This window comes from Alligator mississippiensis, chromosome 16 (assembly GCF_030867095.1).
Source record: "Alligator mississippiensis isolate rAllMis1 chromosome 16, rAllMis1, whole genome shotgun sequence".
Taxonomy (NCBI): domain Eukaryota; kingdom Metazoa; phylum Chordata; order Crocodylia; family Alligatoridae; genus Alligator; species Alligator mississippiensis.
Window position 1 is genome coordinate 21,344,778 of NC_081839.1, and position 21,335 is coordinate 21,366,112.

Below are 21,335 nucleotides of genomic sequence, written 5' to 3' on the forward strand. Positions count from 1 at the left end.
CCACAGAGCACCTAAACTAGTTAACTCTGCAGACTAGTTAGCTTGGGTACTGGCACCAGTCTTGCCAACAGCACAGAGCTCAAGGGACGCTCATTTAAAATTAAAATTACATTTATGCCAATTAAGGCACCCTTACACTGGGTGGTGCATCAACACATGTGCTTTACTGAAGAGTTGATTAATTAGTTCAGCTGTGAAATGTCACTGTCTACAGAGGTGGTGCTATTAGGCTACAGTAAAGTACCTCCACTGGAGAACTGCCCAACCTGTGTACTATCCTGTGATGGAGTTATTTAATGTGGTGCAACGCACGTGTAGACAATGACCGAGGCTGGCTGGGACATGAGGGTGCTACAGAGCAAGGGCTGCCTGTCAACTAGCCCTGCACTGCAGCACCCTCACCTCCAGCCAGCCCCTCTGCAGCATGCTGAGCTAGGGTGGAGCAGCTCTGTGCTGGCAGGCTGACCCTGCAGACCCTCTGCCAACCAGGGCTGCACTGCCCTGGCTGATGCATGCAGCACTTCCAGGCGCACATGTAAAGGCTATGCCTGGGAGCAATAAACTCCAGCATGAACTGCACCAGAGTTTATTCAGGCATATTAATAGCACATATAGATGTGCCCACTGTATCATGCTGCAGCATAGACCTATCCTAATTAGTCTTTCCTGTGAGGTGACCAACACCTCAAGTGTGGATAGCTGTTCACTGAGAACTAAGCTAAGGCATTTCATATGTGTCTTGAAACAGCAACCTAATTATCCCAAGCTGAATTTTAATAAACTGACCAATTTGCTAGTAAAGACAAACATTTCACTACAAACCACTTGGCAGAGTATTGAAAATGTTAAGAAGAGCGATGGCAATATTGAAGCCAGCTTACCAACTTTAAGGAATGCGTCTGACAGTGCTGAGCCATGTTCATTTGTTGCTTCACAAGAGTATTTCCCAGCATGCTCTGGAGTAACAGCCTGAATATACAGGGAGCTTGAGCCTGCTCGAGACATAGTGAAGTAGATTGGTTCTGACACGGTGCTACTTATTCTTGCTTGTGAAGATTTTCGTGATTTTGAATGAAGGACCTGGGAAGGGTGGCTGGTAATGAGTCCACGGCTGTTGTACCAACGAATTACTGGAACAGGCAGCCCAGTGGCATTACATGACAACGTAACACCACCACCATCTACTGCACTGGTACTCGCTGGTGGAGAAACTATAACTGGTACTGAACCTTTGCCTATTAAAAATATAAACAATTAATTGTACTATAGAACGTATTGCCTAGAACATGGATGAGTTAGTATGTTAAAAAAGTGGCCCCTTATACAATTCTTTGGTAGTTTGGATACTATTCACACTATTAAGGAACAAGGGCTTGAAAGACTTTAGCAGTTTATTGAAACCTCTGCTCAGGAGAGGCAGATACAATTCTATAAGCAATCTTGTTATTGAATATATAGAACACTGACCCCAAACCTAAAAAACATGAAATCATGCAGCATTGATCATTTCAGATTCTGGGGACAATGGTAACAGATTCATTCTTAGAACAAATTTAGTTATAAGCCAGTTTAACCTCAACATTTAAAGTCAGAGAATCGATGTAATGGAACTATTATCAGGTATATTTGGTGTCCAAATGCTCATCGAAACATAGCTAAAGCTGTCAGAGACACAAAAGTGCACGGAAAACAAGACTTTTTTTGTCTTAAATCCTGAATTCAACTGAAAAAGGTAATATTTCCCAATCTCCCGTTAACCTTCTACCAATGCAGAAAACTTGCTTAATTTGCTGCTTACTGTGGTCAAAAATCAACAGTGTTTCATACCTAAATAAAACAAATTAGCAACAAAACTTAAATACGACTGAAAACTTAGTTTAAGATCCTGAATACTGTAAGCTGTTCCTACCTGTCTGGACAGTAAGTCTCCCAGTGGAATGCATATATCCAATCCCATTGTTTGCAACACACTGATACAAGCCAGAATCCTCCTTGGTAATGCCACTGATTTGCAACTTGTTTCCTGTGGATAGGTGATGTGTAGAGAGATGGATAGGAACTGCATTATGGAACCAGGTGAGATTTGGAACAGGATTTCCATGAATGTCGCATGAAAGGTATACAGTTACACCCAGAGACACTGCCTGGTCCTGCAATCCTTTAGAAATTGAGGCAGATTCTAAAAGAAACAAAGTGAATATGAAATCCTACAAAGTATTCTTTTGCAAAACATGCAGCCCATACACTTCACTGTAATATAACAACTTATACAAAGTTACCATACATATGAAAGCCAAACTTAGTCTTTTCTAGTTCAGTACAGGATTAACTTGTTTCTGTAACATCTTTCAGCACTTATTTTAATGGCATTTTCCTTCCATTCAGAATTATCACTCATTAAAATTACAAGAATCTTTTTCATTTTAAACTAAAAATAGTTGCAATGAAGGACTTCCTTGACAAAAGTTATTTATTTTATAACTTTTGCAGTCATATGCTGAATCTCTACTTTGTTTCTTCTTTTGTTTTTGTTCACTGGTCAGCAAGTTTTTCAGAATATGCACATCTTTAAATTCTATCATGTTTACATTTTAGTGATTGTCATCTCCCTGTGATTTCAATGGGCGAAGCATGGAGCAATAAAGGAGCATCTGAAACTCCTGTAACAGGATATGTATAAAGAAACATAATAATTAATGTTATTATTAACATTAATTTACGGATGATGAACAGCTTGAAATACTGTAACTGGAAGTGTCTGATTAATGAAGACCATGTAAAAAAATCCAGGTCTTTTGCCAGAATTATAATTTCACTTGAAAAGTAAAGAAAGAAAAGTGTGCTATATTCTGAGCATGCTTTCCTAGCTGAGTGTGAAGACTACTTTGGCTGCCTTATATCTTAGGCAAGAGTAGGAATTTAGGAATGGATTTGGAATGAAAAATGATGAAAAGACAATTCTTTCTACGATACCAGGATATGTCCAGGCTCATTAACTTTTACTAACATTAATCAATGCCTGGAAAAATCTGCTACAAAAGGAAAGAGGAATAAGGATAAATTACAATGGCTTAAAGTGGCCAGCTGTGTACCAAAAAGGAAAAATTTTAGTGCCGTCCATTCCAACTAACTTTTTAGTCACTCACTGTAAACCTTAGTAACCTTACAATTACCTTAGTAACATTTGTTACTATCACAGAGAGAAGGAAGAAGACATCATTTATATTGTACCAGAGGTGTACACAGTGCTTTGTAGACAAAAACACCCAATGACCAGCTGTTTTGAGGCATTTATACAATGAAAGAGATCAACAGTAAATGTGGTACTGGACCTGAAAAGACTCTAAACAGTTATCAGGATTATAATCTTGGAGGGTTCATAAAATATGCTCTTTAAATACACATTTTGGTTATTTTAAAATGCATCTTCCCTTGTCTGGATGGAAAGAGCATGAAGGAAGTGCAGGTTAGATAAATATCCATCTGGAACGCACCTGCCTGGAGTAGGGGTTTAGATTAGATTAAATGACTTCTTGAGATCTCCTCCAACTTACTTTTATATGATCCTATGAACTTGTAATAAGTTGCCTGAAATAGCCACTATTATAATCAAACAAAACATGCAAAGAACTTAAAATAATTGCATTCTTTCCTCTTTCTTACCAAGTACATTAAGTGAATAGTTTACACGCTTCACCACTTCAGACTCATTTGCCACTACACAGGAGTAGTTTCCAGAATCTGATGCATCAAGTCTGTCTGTCACAAGATGAGAATGCAGAAGTCTCCACCTGCCTCCAGGCAATACATCCTGCCCATCCTTCAACCAGTGGACATGAGATGCAGGCAACCCACTAACAACACATTCTAGAGTTAGGGGACTGTGCTGAGGTACTGCAAAGGCTTGAGGAACAGTGGGGTGAAGTATATGTATACCCCCAGAGGAGGAACCTGGAATAAGATAAACAGAGATGCAGGAGTCAAACCCCCTTAACAGTTTCAATTGGTTAACTGCATCGTTATTTTTCCTTAGTAATTTCTGCATGTCCCTTTCAAGCCTTGAGATTCTGCATTTTAACAAAATTTAACACATGCATGACACAACCACTTATCGTATAGCTGACTACAGTTCTTTTTGATTGGTATGGCTCCAAAATCAGATGGGATGGTAGCTGCTAGTACCAGGGCATTCCCCATAACCACTACTTTAAAGTATTCTTTATTTTTACAGGGGTTTATCATCTGTCAATATTCTAATCACTGCCATTAACACAGAGAACAAACTGTACGCAGCAGTAATTACTCCTCTTCAACATGGGAGAAAATAAAAATTTCACCACAGACCACAGAGTAGACATCATACACCGGGAGTAGGCAGGACAGGGTAGCACTTTAGAGCAGTGGTTCTCAGCCTTTTTAGAGTCAAGGCAGCTTCCACAACCTGTTTTTGAATTTGCCTGCTCCCCATTTGAGAACCACTGATAAGCTGCCTCAGCTTACCTGGGTGGTTCACAACCAGGTACTGCTGCAGCAGCAAGGTAAAGGTGCCCTTGGTGTTTCATGCACAATCACACTGCAGCACGCTCACGTTCTCTTGCCTCGTTACTAGGGACCTACTTAAATCATGGTTTCGTGTTTCCTGCACTCGCTGCAAAAAATGGTGTTTCCCATGCTCACCACATAAAAGGCGTTTCCTGCAATTTTGCATGGAATTGCCGCCCCAAAATAAAAGCTTACTAAAATACAAAGAAAGCGCAGCAATCCCTGCAGCCGTTATCATGTAGTTTGAGAGAGGCTGAGCTAGTGACAGACTCAGTGGAGACGCTAGTCAGGAAAGTGAAAAGGTTTCAGCGCCATCTTTTAAGAAGCCAAATGCAATGCTGCCGTCTGAACATGCGAGATTGGCCTCTTGGCCAATCAGCAGCAAGGAGCTGGGCCATAGATTTATGGAATGTTAAGAGCTGGAAGGGACCTTGTAGATCATCGGGTCCAGCCCCCTTGCACTGGGCAGGAAAAGACAACTGAGGTCAAGTGACCCCAGCAAGGTGACTGTCCAGTCTCCTTTTGAAGATTTCCAGGGTAGGTGACTGCACCACCTCTGGAGGGAGCTTATTCCACAGTCTGGACACCCTGACTGTGAAGGAGTTTTCCCTCGAATTGAGCCTGAAGTGGCCTTCCAGGAGTTTGTAGCCACTGCCCCCAGGGGTGCCCTGGTGAACAGCTGTTCACCGAGTTCTTGATGTATTCTCCTGATGTAACGGTAAGCTGCTACCAAGTCCCCTCTCACCCTTCTCTTCTGTAAGCTGAAGAGGCCCAAGTCCCTCAGTTTCTCCTTGTATGGCTTGTCTTGCAAGTCCCTAATCATATGGGTGGCTCTTCTCTGGACCCTCTCAAGTTTTTCCATGTCCTTGTTCAAGTGCGGCACCCAGAACTGGACGCAGTACTCCAGCTGCGGTCTCACCAGTGCAAGTACAGCGGGAGTATCACTTCCTTAGTTTTGCATGAGATGCAATGGTTAGTGGATGCCAGCATGTTGTCTGCCCTGCTGGCCACAGCATCGCACTGCCGGTTCATGGTCATGTGATGGTCAATCACTACCCCTAGGTCCCTTTCAGCCGTGGTGCAAGTCAAATTGTAGCCACCGAGCCTGTAGGTATGTTGGGGATTGTTTGTCCCCAGATGGAGCACCTTATACTTCTGAGTGTTGAACTTCAACTTTCAGACCCATCAGGCAATCAGAGGTGGGGAGAGGAGGGGGCCTTGCTGCAAAAAGACCGCAAAATTGGCTCTGCACGCTGAGCAGCCTGCAAAAATCCCTTCATCTCACTGCAATTTAGGTAGGTCCTCCGATAAGCCGACAGCCGGCAGAAGAACCAGCTTGTGCCACAGCCCTACCTGGTCTGGCCCTAGCCAAGCACAATGGGCACTTTTACCTGGTTGCCACAGCAGAAGCAGCACCTGCACTACAGCACTTCTGAGGGTGTCTTACGGCACCCCAGTTGAGAACTACTGTCTTAGAGACTAACTGGTATGTAGAAAGAAAGCATGAAATCAACAACCTATATTTCTAATCTTTGCGACAGACATACTGCCCTGGTAACAAATTACATGTAAACACAAGATAAACTTGACAGAGCTAGAGATTTGTAAAAATACTAGGTAATCATGCTGGTATACTAGGAATCTTGTGAAGAGATTATTTTTCAAAAATTAAAAAAAAAAAAAAAAACACTAGAAAATAAAAAAGTGTTCTGCAACACTGACTACAGATTGTAGAGGACCAGAGTTAGACTTGCAGAACAGTGAGGCTTTAAGATCCAGCCAAGTTTATGAAAAATATTAATTTGAGATGAAGTAATTTATTCTGTAAATCATCCTCTACATACATTAAACACTTACGGCTGACTATAAGCTTATGTCCAATGGGCTCTACTTTGAGATCATGAGTGACTGGGTTATACGCTGCACACTTATAGGACCCTTTGTCTTCTAGAGTTACATTCAAAATCTGCAGGTTTCCAGATGGAAGAATTAGGTAGTTATCTGAGGAAGGGAAGAGGGTTACATTTAAAATACTTCCAAGGACACATTTTCAAAAGATATTATGCAAATTGAGATAGCTCATTTCTCTTAAATTTATCATTAAGCAACACAAAAACTCATTACTATAAAAAAAGAACTACATATAAAAATTAATTAACTAAGCTAGAGGTATCCAAAATTAAATTGTATGATGAGCTTTGCAGTACAAGTATCTCATAGTTATGGCTCCAACAAATATTTGGGACATTAATACTGCTTACTAGCATCATAAAATCTCTCACCGGTTGATTGTTCCAGCCATTTTCCCCGTACTCGAAAGCGAACCTGTGGTTTAGGGTTACTTTCTGGTACCTTGCATCCAATGAAAGCAGAACTTCCTTCTTCTACTGTGACTATACTTTTCACTGAAGTATCAAAATCATCAAGACCTAGAGTTGTTTAGAAAAGTAAAGAGGGGTTGAGAATTTTGGAGGACATGAGATGAAATTCAAATGTTATGGTTTTCCAGGTACTGAATCTAATTATTGCTGGGTTTTTGGTTGTATCTGTATTGGTCTAAGGACATAGGGAGGCGAGGTTTACTGAGTAGATGTGATGTCAACTTTTTTCCAACTGCTCAGCTGAATCTAACTATTGGGAGTTTTCCATGAATCTGTCCCTTTCCCCTTTGCCCTCTGCAACCCCTTCCCCATCTCCTTAATGTCAGACCATGCTCTCCCTGATCACATAGAAATGAGGGGTAAATTTGAAAACAAGTTACTGCAGGTGACCACAGACTTAGTTACCCAGAATAGATACATTTTACCTTTTTTGAAAATGCTGCAAGTTTTAAAAACAGGTACTCCATAAACACACTTTAAAGCAGCATTTTTACCTACTTTTATATAGTACTATGCATTATTAGATTTGGATTGGATTTAACATATAGCTCATTGGGCTGGGCCCCACCAGTCAACAGCGTTTCAAGCCATGGTAAGCCCCAAAGCTCAGCCCTTCTCAGTATATTTGCATACTCCAGATAACCCTCACAAAGAGTCCATATGCTAAAGTTGGGCCCTACTCATGACTGGAACTTGGTCTTGGGACTTTCACGAGCGCTGGGATCCTCCCCAAAATTATATGCAGATGAGCATAATTCGGTTAGTCTATAACAGGGGTAGGCAACGTTTTTTGGCCGGAGTGCCGAAAAACACTACAATGCCTACCTCGGAAGGTGCCGGAGCGCCGGCATGGCAGAAAAACAAAATGATGGCAAGGGGTACATGGCAGGATGCCCTGCTCATGCCCCTTGCCCCCCAACCAAAGCCCCTGCCCCTCAGCCCTGCTACCCCGTGCCCCCCACCCAAAGCCCCTGCCTCACAGCCCAGGCTCTGCGGCTGCCAACAGCTACCCCGGCTCTGGGTAACAGCTGGAGCCTGGGCTGCTCCCAGCACAGCTTGCAGTGTCCCAGCTGCCTGCTGGGAGCAGCCCAGGATCCTGGCTGGCAGCAGCTCCTCGGAGCCAGGGCCAGCTGCAGCCGGGAGGCTCCCCTGCTCCCGGCACGGAGGTGATGAGCCCAGTGCAGCTGTTTCTAGCCTGCCCACTGCAGTTGCCCAGAGCCCGGGCTGGCTACAAACAGCTGTACTGGGCTCATCACCTCCGTGCCAGGAGTGGGAAAGAGATCAGGGCTGTGCTGCCAAGGCGCACCTGCACATGCCAGTGCGGAGCTGATGCCAGAGCCTGGCACAGCTGTTTGGAGCCTCCCGACTGCAGTTGGCCCTGGCTCTGGGGAGCTGCTGCCAGCCGGGATCCCGGGCTGCTCCCAGCAGGCAGCTGGGACACTGCAAGCCCTGCTGGGAGCAGCCTGGGCTCCGTCACTGGCAGCAGCTACCCAGAGCTGGGGCTGGCCATGGCATGCCAAGCAAAATGGCCTCGCGTGCCACGGGGTTGCCGACCCCTGGTCTATAAGGTCCTTCTCTACCTCGCCTTCTACCTAACTTCAGACTAACATAAGACATACAAGTTAATAGATGCCAACAAAGCAAGGAACTGAGATGTCGACAGCAAGCTATTAATGTAATGCAGAAGACAATTTATGATACACAAATAACAAGCAGTTTTGTAATGCTAATTCTTGAAATAGAAAGGAGTTATTTTCAATTACAAAGACAGATTGACAATGAGCCCAGTAGTAAGGAATGCATCAATTGCAGTTTGCTGCCTGTAACAACAGGAGTCAAACTTCAGCCTGCAAGTCGCACCTACTCCTCATTTTGTTAAAACCTGGAAAAACACACACATACAAGGAACAGCAGCAGTATAGTATAGTATAGTATAGTATAGTATAGTATAGTATAGTATAGTATAGTATAGTATAGTATAGTATAGTATAGTATAGTATACAAACTGCCTTTTTTTTTTAATCATCTCTTGCGATGAAGCTTATTACAGCATGTAAACTTTGCTAAGCTGACTACCCTTATAGCTCTCTTGAGAGGGTCTTGCAATGGATCAGCACTTTACCAAAACACTTGTACTTCTCAGTTATGAGAAATTTTCCTCTCATGGGAATTCTGGACATGCTTCATAGAAAAGGCATCTTTATAAAGGAGTTACTCAAACCTTGGCTGACAAAGGCCCACTTCAGTTATTACTCTAATCCAGTACAGCTAAAGCATGCTTATAGAGGAAACAACATTCAGTACTCCCTATGCCTTTCATTATGGACAACTGGGCCCATATCCTCTTTCTTCAAGCCTGGTTTTATTGGGGTTTTTTTCTTTTTTTAATTAGGCAATTTATGGCTCAAGAACCAAAACAACAACAACAAAATATTCAGAAGACTCAGAAAAAGTAAAATAAAAAAATGCAACTAAGAAAAAAAAAAATCAACACCTAGTCAGGTAATTTTGACCAGATAGAAAAGAGCATAGATGACATTTTGCAATTTTTTAAAATGAATTTCTTTTCTCCTCTCCTGCCCTAACTTTCCAACCAGTTCACATGTCCAAGCAAATGTGTATGAAAAGTCTATTAACTGTAGTAAGTAGATTTAAAAAAAAAACCCCTGAAATAAACCACATTTGGGAACTCTATGTGAATATATAAATTACCTGATCACAGTTTCTGTACAAAAGCTAGATTTTATTGTAAAGTAGTCACAATACATAAAAACACTGCAAATATTGGTTTTATTAGTGCTTTCTCCAAAGAATATTTCAAAGTAAAAAGTTACAAAACAGTGATTGCAGACATGAGAATGTTCTAAGATAATAAAAGCCTTCGTCTGTCTGTCTGTAATGCTCCAGGCCAACAGTGCATGTGTTGCTGAGAGGGCGCATGCTGATTGGCTGCGAGGGTCCAGAGTGTTATGGGCAGAGGGGGCGAGGAAGCTGTCCCCCCAACAACAGCCAGCAGGGAGGAGAAGGAGGGAGGGAGGGAGGGAGAGGGGGGTTTCCAGTGGCTGTGCCTCCGTGTTCCCTCTGCTGCAGCCTCCACCCGACCCTGAAGACAACCAGCAGGGCAGGGGAGGTGGTAGGGAGGCGGGGCGGGTAAGTAATGTGAGAGATGATAAATATCCAACTTACCAACTTACTATAATTCTCAAAACACATTAGTTGTGCCAGCGATGTCAGCTTTAACATCAGTCTACTCAGAATACTGCTACTAAAAGCCATGTCCATGGCTCACCACACTCAGACCACATGAATCTCATTTTGATATTCTTCACCTCTGTAGCAAAAGAACCAAGACCTCCTGCCTGCCTGCCTTTGAGGCCTTCATAATTTGACCTTATTTAACCCTTGTTACTTATTATCTATCAATCAGTTAGGTCGCTTTTCACTGGACTAAAGAAGCAGTAGAATTTGGCAGCCCCCTGGGTGACTGAGAAGCCTTATTTAGGATCACACTGCTCACCTCCGTAGTATGAGGAAGGGGCTAGAAAAGGTGTCCTAAACATTGTCTGCTTCACCTCAACCTTGGTCAGCACATCACAGCTGATGGGATCCCACTACAGCATTCAAAGACCACACAAAAAGACAAAAAAGTAAAAGGTGACACCACTCACCATTAGTGCTTGGAATGTGCGCATGCTAATGGACTGTACAAACAGCAGCTAGACCAGAGAGAAGAGCAGCTCTAGGTGGTAGAGAACTGGCCAGGTTCACCAGGCCCCGAGTGAAACTCGCCTAGCTAAAGAAGGACAACCAACTGAAAAGGAGCTGGCTACACACCTTTTTCTGGAGTGCCTGTAGTAAAGGAGAGTAATGTGAAGCTGGTGTTGGGTTTGCTATCAAAACACAGCTAGCCAGCCAGCTTAGAAATCTCCCAAAGGGAGTGAATGACAGACTTAGGCTAATGAGACTTCCACTGCCTGGGAAAAGATGCGCAACTAATATCAGTGCCTATGCACCCACTACGACCAACCCCGATGTAATTAAGGACAAATTTTACAAAGATTTGGAGTCTCTTATCACAGAAGTGCCACAGGCAGATAAGCTCATCATCCTTGGTGACTTTAATGCTAGACTTGGCACAGATCAGTGGCCAGGCATCATCAGAAAAAATGGCCAAGGGAAATGCAACAACAATGGGCTTCTCCTGCTGAGAAAATGCACTGAACATGACTTACTTAACACCAACACAGTCTTCTGTCTGCCAAACCAGAACAAGATGTCTTGGATGTACCCACGCTCCAAGCATTGGCATTTCATTGATTATGTCATCATCAGGAGAAGAGACAGACAGCATGTCAGAGTGACAAAAGAGAGAAGTGCAAAATGCTGGACTGACCACAGGTTCACAGTCTCCAAGCTGAATATTTGGATACATCCGAGTAGACAACCACAAGGCAAAAAAGCATCCAAAAAGTTCGATGTCTTCAAATTGCAACAATAAATGTGAAATAGGCATCTGTTGAAGAACTATGCAGCCAACTAGTAACAACTGATGTAAATTCAAATAATATTGAGGAAAATTGGGCATCCTTCACAGACTGTCTACTCAGCTGCATTCAATACATGTGGTGGGACCAAGAGTAAACATCAAAATTGGTTTGATGAAAACAATACAGACATAGGGAGACTACTGAATGAGAAATATCAGCTTCATAAGGCCTGCTTAGAAGACAGCACTTCAACATCTAAGAAGGTAACCTTCAATAACATCAGGAGGATTGTCCAATGCAAATTCAGAGATGCAAAACTCATGGCTCAGCAACAAGGCAGATAAGATTCAGTCCTATGCAGACAGGAGCAATATGAAGAACTTTTATAACGCTCTGAAGGCGATCTACAGGCCATGGTCATCAGGAACATCTCCAATACTGAATGCTGATGGCACCACATTGCTCATTGATAAAGGAAAGATACTGCAGAGATGGGCAGAACACTTCAACAACATCCTCAATCAAGAGTCATCTATTAGTGAGGAGGCAATCTATCAGTCTCAGGCAGACATCAACATCTCTCTTGCTGATCCTCCAACGCTGACTGAGACTGTGAAAGCAATTAATCTGTTGTCAAATGGTAAAGCACCCAGAACAGATGCTATACCACCAGAGGCCTACAAGGCCAGAGGCACACGCATGGCTTTGAAACTGACTGAACTCTTCCAGTCAATGTGGACTCAAGGTACTACACCCCAGGAATACAAGGGTGCATCGGCACTTGTACAAGCAGAAAGGCAATAGACAATCATCGGGCCATCTCCTTGCTGTCAATAGCCAGTAAAATCCTTTCCAGAATTCTGCTGAATAGCTTTATACAACACATTTAACAAGGGCTCTTACCCTTGGGTAAGGTGTGGTTTCAGGAAAGGATGCGAGACCATAGAGATGGTGTTTGCAGCTTGTCAACTTCAGGAGAAATGCCAGGAACAGAACTCCAACCTATACGTGACTTTCACTGACCTGATAAAAGCATTTGATACATTCAGTTGGGAGGGCCTTGGGAAGATCATGGCAAAATTCAGTTGCCCAGAGAAATTCATCACAATGGTTTGGCAATTCCATGATGGCATGCTTGCTCGCGTTGTAGATGACAGAGTCATCTGAACCATTTCCAGTCATCAATGGAATCAAGCAGGGCTGTGTGTTGGCCCCAACTCTCTTCAGTATGATGTTTTCTGCCATGCTTACAGATGCCTTTCATGACTGTGACACTGGGATTGACATCAGCTACTGGACTGATGGTAAACTCTTCAATTTGAGAAGACTACAGGTGAAGGCAAAAAGTTACAAGAAGTGACTGTTTGTGATCTTCTGTTTCCTGATGACTGTTCCCTGAATGCCAAATCTGAATCTGATATACAACCGAGTATGGACCATTTCTCTTCAGCTTGTGACAACTGTGGTCTCGCAATCAACACTAAGACGACAGAAGTGATGCACCAGTCTGCACCAGGAAAGCCTTACACAGAGCCTACCATGACAGTGAATGGCCAAACCCTCCAGGCAGTGGACAAATTCACCTATCTTGGCAGTACACCATTATGTGCAGTTCACATCAATGATGAAACCAGTGCCAGAATTGCAAAAGCAAGTGTAGCCTTTGGCAGACTACATCCAAATGTGTGGGAGTGCAGGCATCAATCATCAAACAAAACTGAAGGTCTAAAAAGTGATTGTGATGCCAAATCTGATGTATGCATGCAAAACCTGGACACTGTGCAGGTACTATGCTATGAAGCTGAACCACTTTCGCATGGGCTGTCTGAGGAAAGTGATGAAGATAAGATAGCAAGACAAGATCCCAGACACCAAGGTTCTTTAATTGGGCAGGCATCCACATTCTGTTGATGAAATCACAGTTGAGATGGGCAGGCCATGCCACAAGAATATCAGATGAGTGACTGCCAAAGATTTTTTATGGTGAGCTAAAGAAGGGAAAGCGCTCTCAGTGAGGTCAAAAGAAACACTTCAAAGATTCCCTCAAGTCACACCTGAAACATTTCAACATTGACCCAAAGTCCTAGGAAGATCTTGCTCATAGTTATTCCACCTGGCAAAACCTCATCCATATGGGAGCTACCATCTATGAGCAGAGAACTGCTGAGGCAGAGAAGAAGCACGAACAACATAAATCTTGCAACAGCCCCAAAGCAGCATCTCTTGCTCAGTGTGCCATAGACAGTTCAAAACACAAATTGGCCTGATCAGCTATTCACATGTTCACAGAAACCAAACCAAAAAGTGATGTCATGGTCATTTTTGAATTTGAATGACAAACAACAACAGTCTTTACCCTACCCTCCTCCTGTTCTACTGTTTTTGCCATCCCTCAGGATGTTCCCCTAGAAATACCTCCAAGCTTTTTCACAAGCTGTTTCTCATACAAGGGGAATGGGGGGATTTTACCTCCATTAAAATCTGAACTAACTTATTTTCCTTCAAATCCCTCATAATCCCTCTTGCCTTTGCCAAGATGCCTATATAATCCATCCTGCTGATCATAGCTGGATTAGTGACAAATTGCAACTCTTCTCTTATCCCAATTTTATCTTCCTACTTTATTTTTCCACCAAGTAACAACCTGCAAATTACTAAACACTTCTAACTAGGCACTGTCAATTCTTCACTAAAATCTTTTGTTGCTTCAGTGTATTCCTCACAAACCCTAGTCTGGTTGTGTCTAAACTTGTCAGACTTTTGGGCAGGTAGACTCTCTGTATAGTGGCCAGCACAGCAGGGGCCCAATTCTGAATGAGACTTCTGTGCACTACAACAACAGACACCAATACCACCACCAGTCCAATAATTCATTTCTCCCGTAAGTCTGTCCAAGCTACTTTTAATACTAGAATTTTCTTCTCAATCTGGCCCTTCAAACTATGGCATTTAAAGATTGACCATTATCACCACCATCTTACTCAAAAGATCTCCAAAATAAACAAGTCATTAATATTCACCATCACCCTTATTAGTCAGATAAACAATAAGTGAACCCTCAAAATGTGCTCACACTCAAAAGGAGCAAAGGATTTTATTTTTGTAGCCCATCCTTCCTTGCCACATACTTCATATGCCACTCTCGTTAGTTGCATATGATCTAAAATTTATACTGCCCTCTCTTTAGAGCAGAGTTAGTATTTTTCTCCATCTTCCCTGAAGCATGAATGGATGCTAAAATAATGCCCAGTAGTTACTGAAGTCACTTGATGGGTACTCAGGTTTGCCATGGAGTGAGGAATAAAAAACATTAACTTACGGGCTATGGATACTCTTGCAGGCCTGCTCACAATAGCACCAACACTGTTATTGGCAATGCACTGGTACTGCCCAGAATTTGAAGGGCTGAGAGAGAAGATTGTCAAAGATCCTGGATGGACTTCTACTTGCTCCACCCTGCTGTCCAATTTCTCTCCATTAAACAACCAAGAAATGCGAACTGTGGAGGGTTCAGCCAAGCAATGTAGCTTTACAGGCCCACCAGGCTTCTGAACAGTGGACAGGGGCTCAGAAATAAAACGAGGAATCAAATCTAAAAGGAAAGAGACATTAAATGATTTAACATTAACTTAACAGCATTATCTCATTTGAACATTCACTGAAATCTTGTCCAGATAAAGTTAACCTTTGACTTATGAAAGAATGGACCAAGTTTGTTTCATACGACCATAGGACAGTAGGGCTGGAAGCGACCTCATAAGGTTCTAGTCCAGTCCCCTGCTCGAGGCAGGATCATCACTGACTAAATCATCCCAGCCAAGTTTCTGCCTAACTCCTGAAAGTTTCCAAGCCTGAAGAATCCACAGCTTCTCTAGGTAGCCTGTTCCAATGCCTGACCACTCAGACAGGAAGTTCCTCCTCATCTCCAGCCTACTGCAGCTTGATGCCATTGCTCCTAGGTCCATTCCCTACAGCCACAGAGAAAAGCACACCCTGTTCAGCCACAGAAAAAAGCCCACCCTGTTCAGTCCTCTTCAGGCTAAATGACCCTAGTTTTTTCAGTCTTTCCTTGTAAGTCCTGCCTCCCAGGTCCCTATTTTTTGTTGTTCTCTGCTGGACTCATTCCAAATTGTCTACATCTTTCTTGAAGCGTGGGGCCTAAAACAGGACACAACACTCCAAGGGAGGCCTCACCAGTGCTGAATAGAGCAAAAAATCACTTCCCTTGATTTGCAAGCGACATATCTGTTAACACAGCAGAGAATGCTGTTGACGTTTTTTTTCCCCCCCACAACAAGAGCATACTATTGGCTCATATTCAGCTTATGGTCTACTGTAACCCGCAGGTCCTTCTCTGCTGTAATGTAGCCTAGTTGGTCACTCCCCAGTCTATATTTGTGCATATAGTTATTCTGTCTGAAGTGTAGAACTCTGCACTTGCCTTTACTGACTTTCTTCTGGTTGATCACAGACCATTTCTCCAGTCTATCCAGATCATTCTGGATCCTAGCCCTGCCCTCCAGAGTGCCCACAATTCCACCTAATTTAGGGACATCTGCAAAGTTGTGAGCATGCACCTAATCCCATGATCCAAATCCATTAATGAAGATATTGAACAATACTGGATCCAGGACAGAGCTCTGGGGAACCCCACTTGATACCCCCTCTCAACTAGATATTGAGCCACTGCAGACTACTCGCTGAGTGAGATGATCCAACCAGTTACATATCCACCTTACAGTACTTTCATCTAATCTGTATTTCTTTAACTTTTTAATGAGGATATTGTGGAAGACAGTGTCAAAAGCCTTGCAAAAGTCAAGGTATACCATGTCCACTGCTCTCCTTTCATCCACAGAGCTTGTCACTATCACAGAAGGAATCAGATTGGTCAGGCACGACTTGCTCTTGGTGAATCCGTGCTAACTGTTCCCGATCATCTTGTTTTCCTCTAGCTCCTTCACAATGTACTCTTTGAGGACCTGCTCCATGATCTTTCCATGCATAAATGTCAGGCTGACTAGTCTGTAGTTCCCCAGATCCTCCTTCTTCCCCTTCTTAAAGACAGGCACTATATCTACCCCTTTCCAGACATCTGGGAACCCCCTCACCTGACCTCCACAAGTTCTCAAAAAGGAGAGCCAATGGCTCCAAAATTACCTGAGACAGCTCCTCCAGAATCCTTGGGTACATCCTGTCTGGCCCTGCTGACTTTAAAGTATCTAGCTTCCGAGTAATTCCTAATCTGGTCTTCCACTACTCTAGGTTGTTTGTCTCCTTCCTTATCTCTGGTGTCAACTGCAATCACCTACTGCTCGCTGCCCCTATTTGTGAACATGGACATAAAAAGGCATTAAATACTTTAGCCTTCTCTGTATCATCTGTGATTAGACTGCCTTCCACATTCCCTAGAGAGACCTACAGAATTTCTTGTCTTCCTCTTACTTTTGACATACGTATAGAATCCCATTTTACTACCTTATGTCCCTTGCTATGGGTTTCCTAATTTTCTCCCTACATGTCAACGCAGTGCTCTTAAACTTTTACCTAGTACCATGACCAAGTTTCCACTTTTTAGAGGATTTGTTTCGAGTTTCATCTCCTTGAAGAAACTGCTGTCTAGTCAGGATGATTTCCTATTGCACTTGTCATTCTTCTGCCGCACTGGGATAGCTTGTTCCTGCACACTTAAAAAGGGCCTACTTAAAGTACAGCCAGCTTTCCTGGACTCCTCCTCCCATCAGACTTGCCTCCCAGGGATCATGCCCCTCAGGTCCCTGAGTTTGTTAAAGTTTGGTTTTCTGAAGTCCAGTGTCCTTATTCTGGTGCTCTCCTTCCTTCTTCCCCTTAGGAACTTAAACTCTATCATTCCATAGTCATTGTCACCTACGTCACCTTCCACCTTCTTATTCTCAAACAATTCCTCCCCGTTTATGACCAGTAAGTCAAGAAGAGAGAGGATTTCTCCCTCCCCTCCATATTGGCCTCTTTACCATCTGTATCAAAAAGTTATTCCCAACACTTGGGGAACTCTCCAGGAATTTGCTGGACTGCTTGTGTTTCCCTCCCAGCAGATGTCACAATAATTACAGTCCCCCAGGAGGTTCAAGTCCTACGATTTGGAAGCTTCCATCACTTATTTAAAGAAAGCCTCATCCACCTCCTTCTCCTCGTTTGGAGGCCTTGTTGCCCACCATAAGCCCCGCTGCTGTTCTCCCTTATGACCTTTACCCGGAGGCTTTCAATAGGTCTACCTTGCACTTCCTTGTGAATCTATAAAAAAGCACTTCCCTGACATCAGTCAACTATGAAGAGATGCATCTTGGCAAATGCTCACTCTGAAAGCCTAGGCCAGGGTGCACAAACTTGACAAATTCTCTTGTATCTAAGTGCAGTGATTGGTCACACCAGCGTGGTCAGTTTTTTGCAGCCAGAAAATCAAGTACCCACCAAATAACAACCAGTTAAGGGGAGGACAATAAAATTACATATTTTACACAACCTTTAGACTCTGTGGTGGGGTGCAGCAGTGCCAATTCTTTCAGAATACGTGTCTTTAGATAGCAGTAACATGTAATTCTCTCTTTTTCAAACGTTCTCTTGACAGATTTCCAGTACTGGAGATCAAAAAACCTTAGGGAGATCTTTATAACAAAGAACAAAAGCTTGTAGCAGGCAGTCTGCAACAATAAGTTGCATCTACCCAGATATATGTAAAGAGGTAAGATGGCATTCAATTCATGAAAATGGAGAATGCTCTCTGAAATACCGAAATCAAGGAGCTGGAGAGTTTGAGTTCTCAAAGCCCAGGAAGCTTTATTTATTTGTAAATAACAAAATACTAGATTTGACCTCCAGATTGATTCTCAAACATATTGGACTTCTTGAACAGAAGAATGTCTGCAGGGCTCCTGAAGAGACAATCCAGTAACTTGTAGTTGCAGCTGATTTGCCCTATATAAAATGAGTCTTGAAATAACCAAAATACTAAGTCTGCTGAAATACTGAAGAAAGTTGCTGAAGTTGATTTCCAAGGTTCCCTGCTAACAACAGGGAAAGGAAGGAAGAAGCTGTTTTCTTCCACGATGGCTGACTTGCTGGAGAGGGCTTTAAACTAGGTACGTCGGGGGACAAGTGTGCAGGCAGAAATGCAAGCCAGGGGACAGCCAAGCAGAAAGGGCGGTCAGGAAGGTGGTGAGAGGCTGGAACATCGGGGCTGTGAGGAACTGGGACCTTAGGTGTCTATACATAAACAGTAGGAGTATGGGGAATAAAACAGGAGGAACTGGGACTTCTGCTAACCAATAGGGAATATGATCTCATCAGAATAAGAGACCTGGTGGGATGCCATGCATGTCTGGGCTACAGGCTGCACAGAAGGAATCGGGTAGGGAAGAAGGGAGGAGGTGTAACTCTCTATGTAAAGGAATGGTATGCCTCCTTGGAGACCCAAACTGGTTCAAAAGAAGGGCGACTCAAGATCCTGTGGGTCAAGATACAGGAGGAGGGGTGGGGGGATGACTAGAAGCTGGGGACTTGATGGTAGGCACCTACTACAGATTGCCACACCAAGAGGAGGAGCTGGGTCTGGAATTTTCCAGAGAACTAATAGAGGCTGCACATTCAAGGGACATGTTTGTCATGGGTGACATCTGTTGAGAGGAGTACTCTGCCAGATCTGATTGGTCACACAGGTTTTTGACTTGCGTGGAAGAACTTTATTTAGTATAGGAGGTGAACAGGCTGACTAGGGGGCAGGCTTTGTTGGATTTGGTTCTAGCAAAGGGGATGACCTGGTGGGAGATATGAGGATTGAGGGTTATCTGGGAGATAGTGATTGTGGCAGAAGGCCACCTCTGTTTCTCCACAAAAACTCTGCTCTGTGACAATTTGGTTAGGATGGGCCCTGCAGGGGGTACACACCTTACCCTATCTCTTTAGGTAACCTGAGCTGGATACATTCCTGAGGGAGGGGGAAACCTGCTCCCTCTGCCTACATGACAGGCATCACATACCTGGTTGAGGGGCTTGGGCTCCCAGGTGGGCTAGAGACTGCCTGTCTGCCCAGCAACCAGTGATGCATTTCAAACTGGCTGGCTGACAGCCAACAGGTGCTGGCCTCCATTGGACCAAGTAAATGAGGTCATAAGGGCTATATAAAGTTAAGGACTGCCCAGAAGGGAGGCAGCAGCCATGAGGAAAACAGAGCGAGAGAGCGAGCGAAGACTGGACCATCTGAAACTTGCTCTCTCTCAAAACTCATGATCAAGGAATTGCCTGCCTCCAGAGGGAATCTCCACCTGCCTCTGGATACTTGTGAGTAAGCTACCTGAGATCTAACATGATATATAGTTTGCAGTAACTCAGATGTGTGATCAAAGGCTACTCCAACCACCCTGTTTGCTATGTGGGATTTCTCTGATACTACTCAACTCTATACTCTATTCCAACCCTGCTCCTTGTAACCAATAAAGATCTCCTTTGTACCTAGCATGGGAGACTTATTGGGAGCGTGTCTAGATTATGCCTTGGGGTCCCCTTGGTTTGGCTGACTAAGGGAGACCACTACTTGCGCTTCTGACTGAGGGAAGCACCCCAAGTTCTTGAAGTGAGCCAAGTACCCTCAAAGGCTACTATGCCTGTGTTTCCAGGGGGCACAGTGCCAGAATCAAGCCCCGTCCCTGGGTGATGGCAGGCTCTACCCCCAGGTTAGCGGGTGTGCTCCAGGAAGGGGGTCAGCCAGATGCAAGGCACCCCCCGGAAGGCACTCAGAGCCTGGAAGGTGCTCGGGCACAGTGAGGTGGGTGACTCAGCGCAGGAGCACCCCCAAGTGGCCTGCCACAATGATCAGTAGGCCTGTGCAAAAAGGGAAGTATTTGATTCAGATTCGGCCGATTTGGAGGACAGTAATTTGATTCAGAGATTTGGATCACTGTCCTGAATCGATTCAGCCGAATCAGCTTTGGAAGATTCAGCGATTCAATCATAGGCTATAATGTGGAAAACAGTGAAATACCTAGAACTTTGTCATTTTTTTGCAGATTTGGATGAAAACAGCAGGGATGGTAGCCCCTTCTGAGCGCATGTTTGCCAAGTTTCAAGGAGATAGGTGCGGAGGTCTCTAGGAAACTGCACCTCAAACTGCTGAAAGCAAAACTTGTGTCACCTGTGTGTGTTACAGCAGATTTGGATGAAAACAGTAGGGATGATAGCCTGTAACAGGGGGCCTTCCCGGTGCTGGTTAGATCTCTGCCTGCCCACCTGTTTCTGAGCCAGCTGTCTTTTGCTCAGGCAGAAACAGCTCACAAAAGGGACAGAAAGGCTGCAGAAAGAGGCTTATATGCTTTTTCTACATCCCTCCCCCAGAGCACTGTGACTGGAAGGGGACTCAGGAAAAGATCACAGTTACTGGCCAGCTCCAGATGTCAGTCTTTTCCCCCCTGCTTCCCCTCCCTCTTCTCAGTTTCATTCCCCTGAAAGACTGCCTTCTGAATCTCCAAATCTTTTTCTGAATTGATTCAGAGGTTATTTTGGTCTCTTAATTCTATTCAGATTTGGTGATTCGGCCTCTGAATCGAGCCAAATCTTCTCCAAATCCAGTTGGTGACTGAAGCTGATATAGGGAGCAGGAGGAAGACCAAGGGAAATGTGGGGCCCTTGCAGAATGTGACAGGACAACTGATAACAGTTAGGAGAAAGCTGAACTCTGTAACAAATACTCTGTGTTGGTGTTCCTGCATACAAATGGTGGTCACCTGCCTAGTGGGATACTGGATGGATGGTGGGGCGCAGTTGCCAACCAATGGTCAGTGTCGAACTGGTGAGAGAGCGCTTAAGAGCGGCTGAATGCCTTCAAGTCAGCAGGATCAGATGGACTACACCCAACAGTGCTAAGGGAATTCACTGGAGTCACTGTGGGACCACT

General features: G+C 43.9%; 1 protein-coding gene across 4 annotated transcripts in view; it reads right to left on the bottom strand.

The window, feature by feature from the left end:
- Window positions 1-21,335, bottom strand: part of CDON (cell adhesion associated, oncogene regulated) — a 148,967-nt gene that overhangs the window by 40,760 nt on the left and 86,872 nt on the right. For all 4 annotated transcript variants that reach the window (XM_019490097.2, XM_059719545.1, XM_006261208.4 and 1 more), the window contains exons 3-8: window positions 14,730-15,002; window positions 6,825-6,971; window positions 6,400-6,543; window positions 3,664-3,951; window positions 1,910-2,179; window positions 882-1,235 (exon numbers count right to left, since the gene is read on the bottom strand). In XM_019490097.2, coding sequence (XP_019345642.1) covers window positions 882-1,235; window positions 1,910-2,179; window positions 3,664-3,951; window positions 6,400-6,543; window positions 6,825-6,971; window positions 14,730-15,002 — 1,476 coding nt within the window. The remainder of the gene's footprint in view (window positions 1-881; window positions 1,236-1,909; window positions 2,180-3,663; window positions 3,952-6,399; window positions 6,544-6,824; window positions 6,972-14,729; window positions 15,003-21,335) is intronic.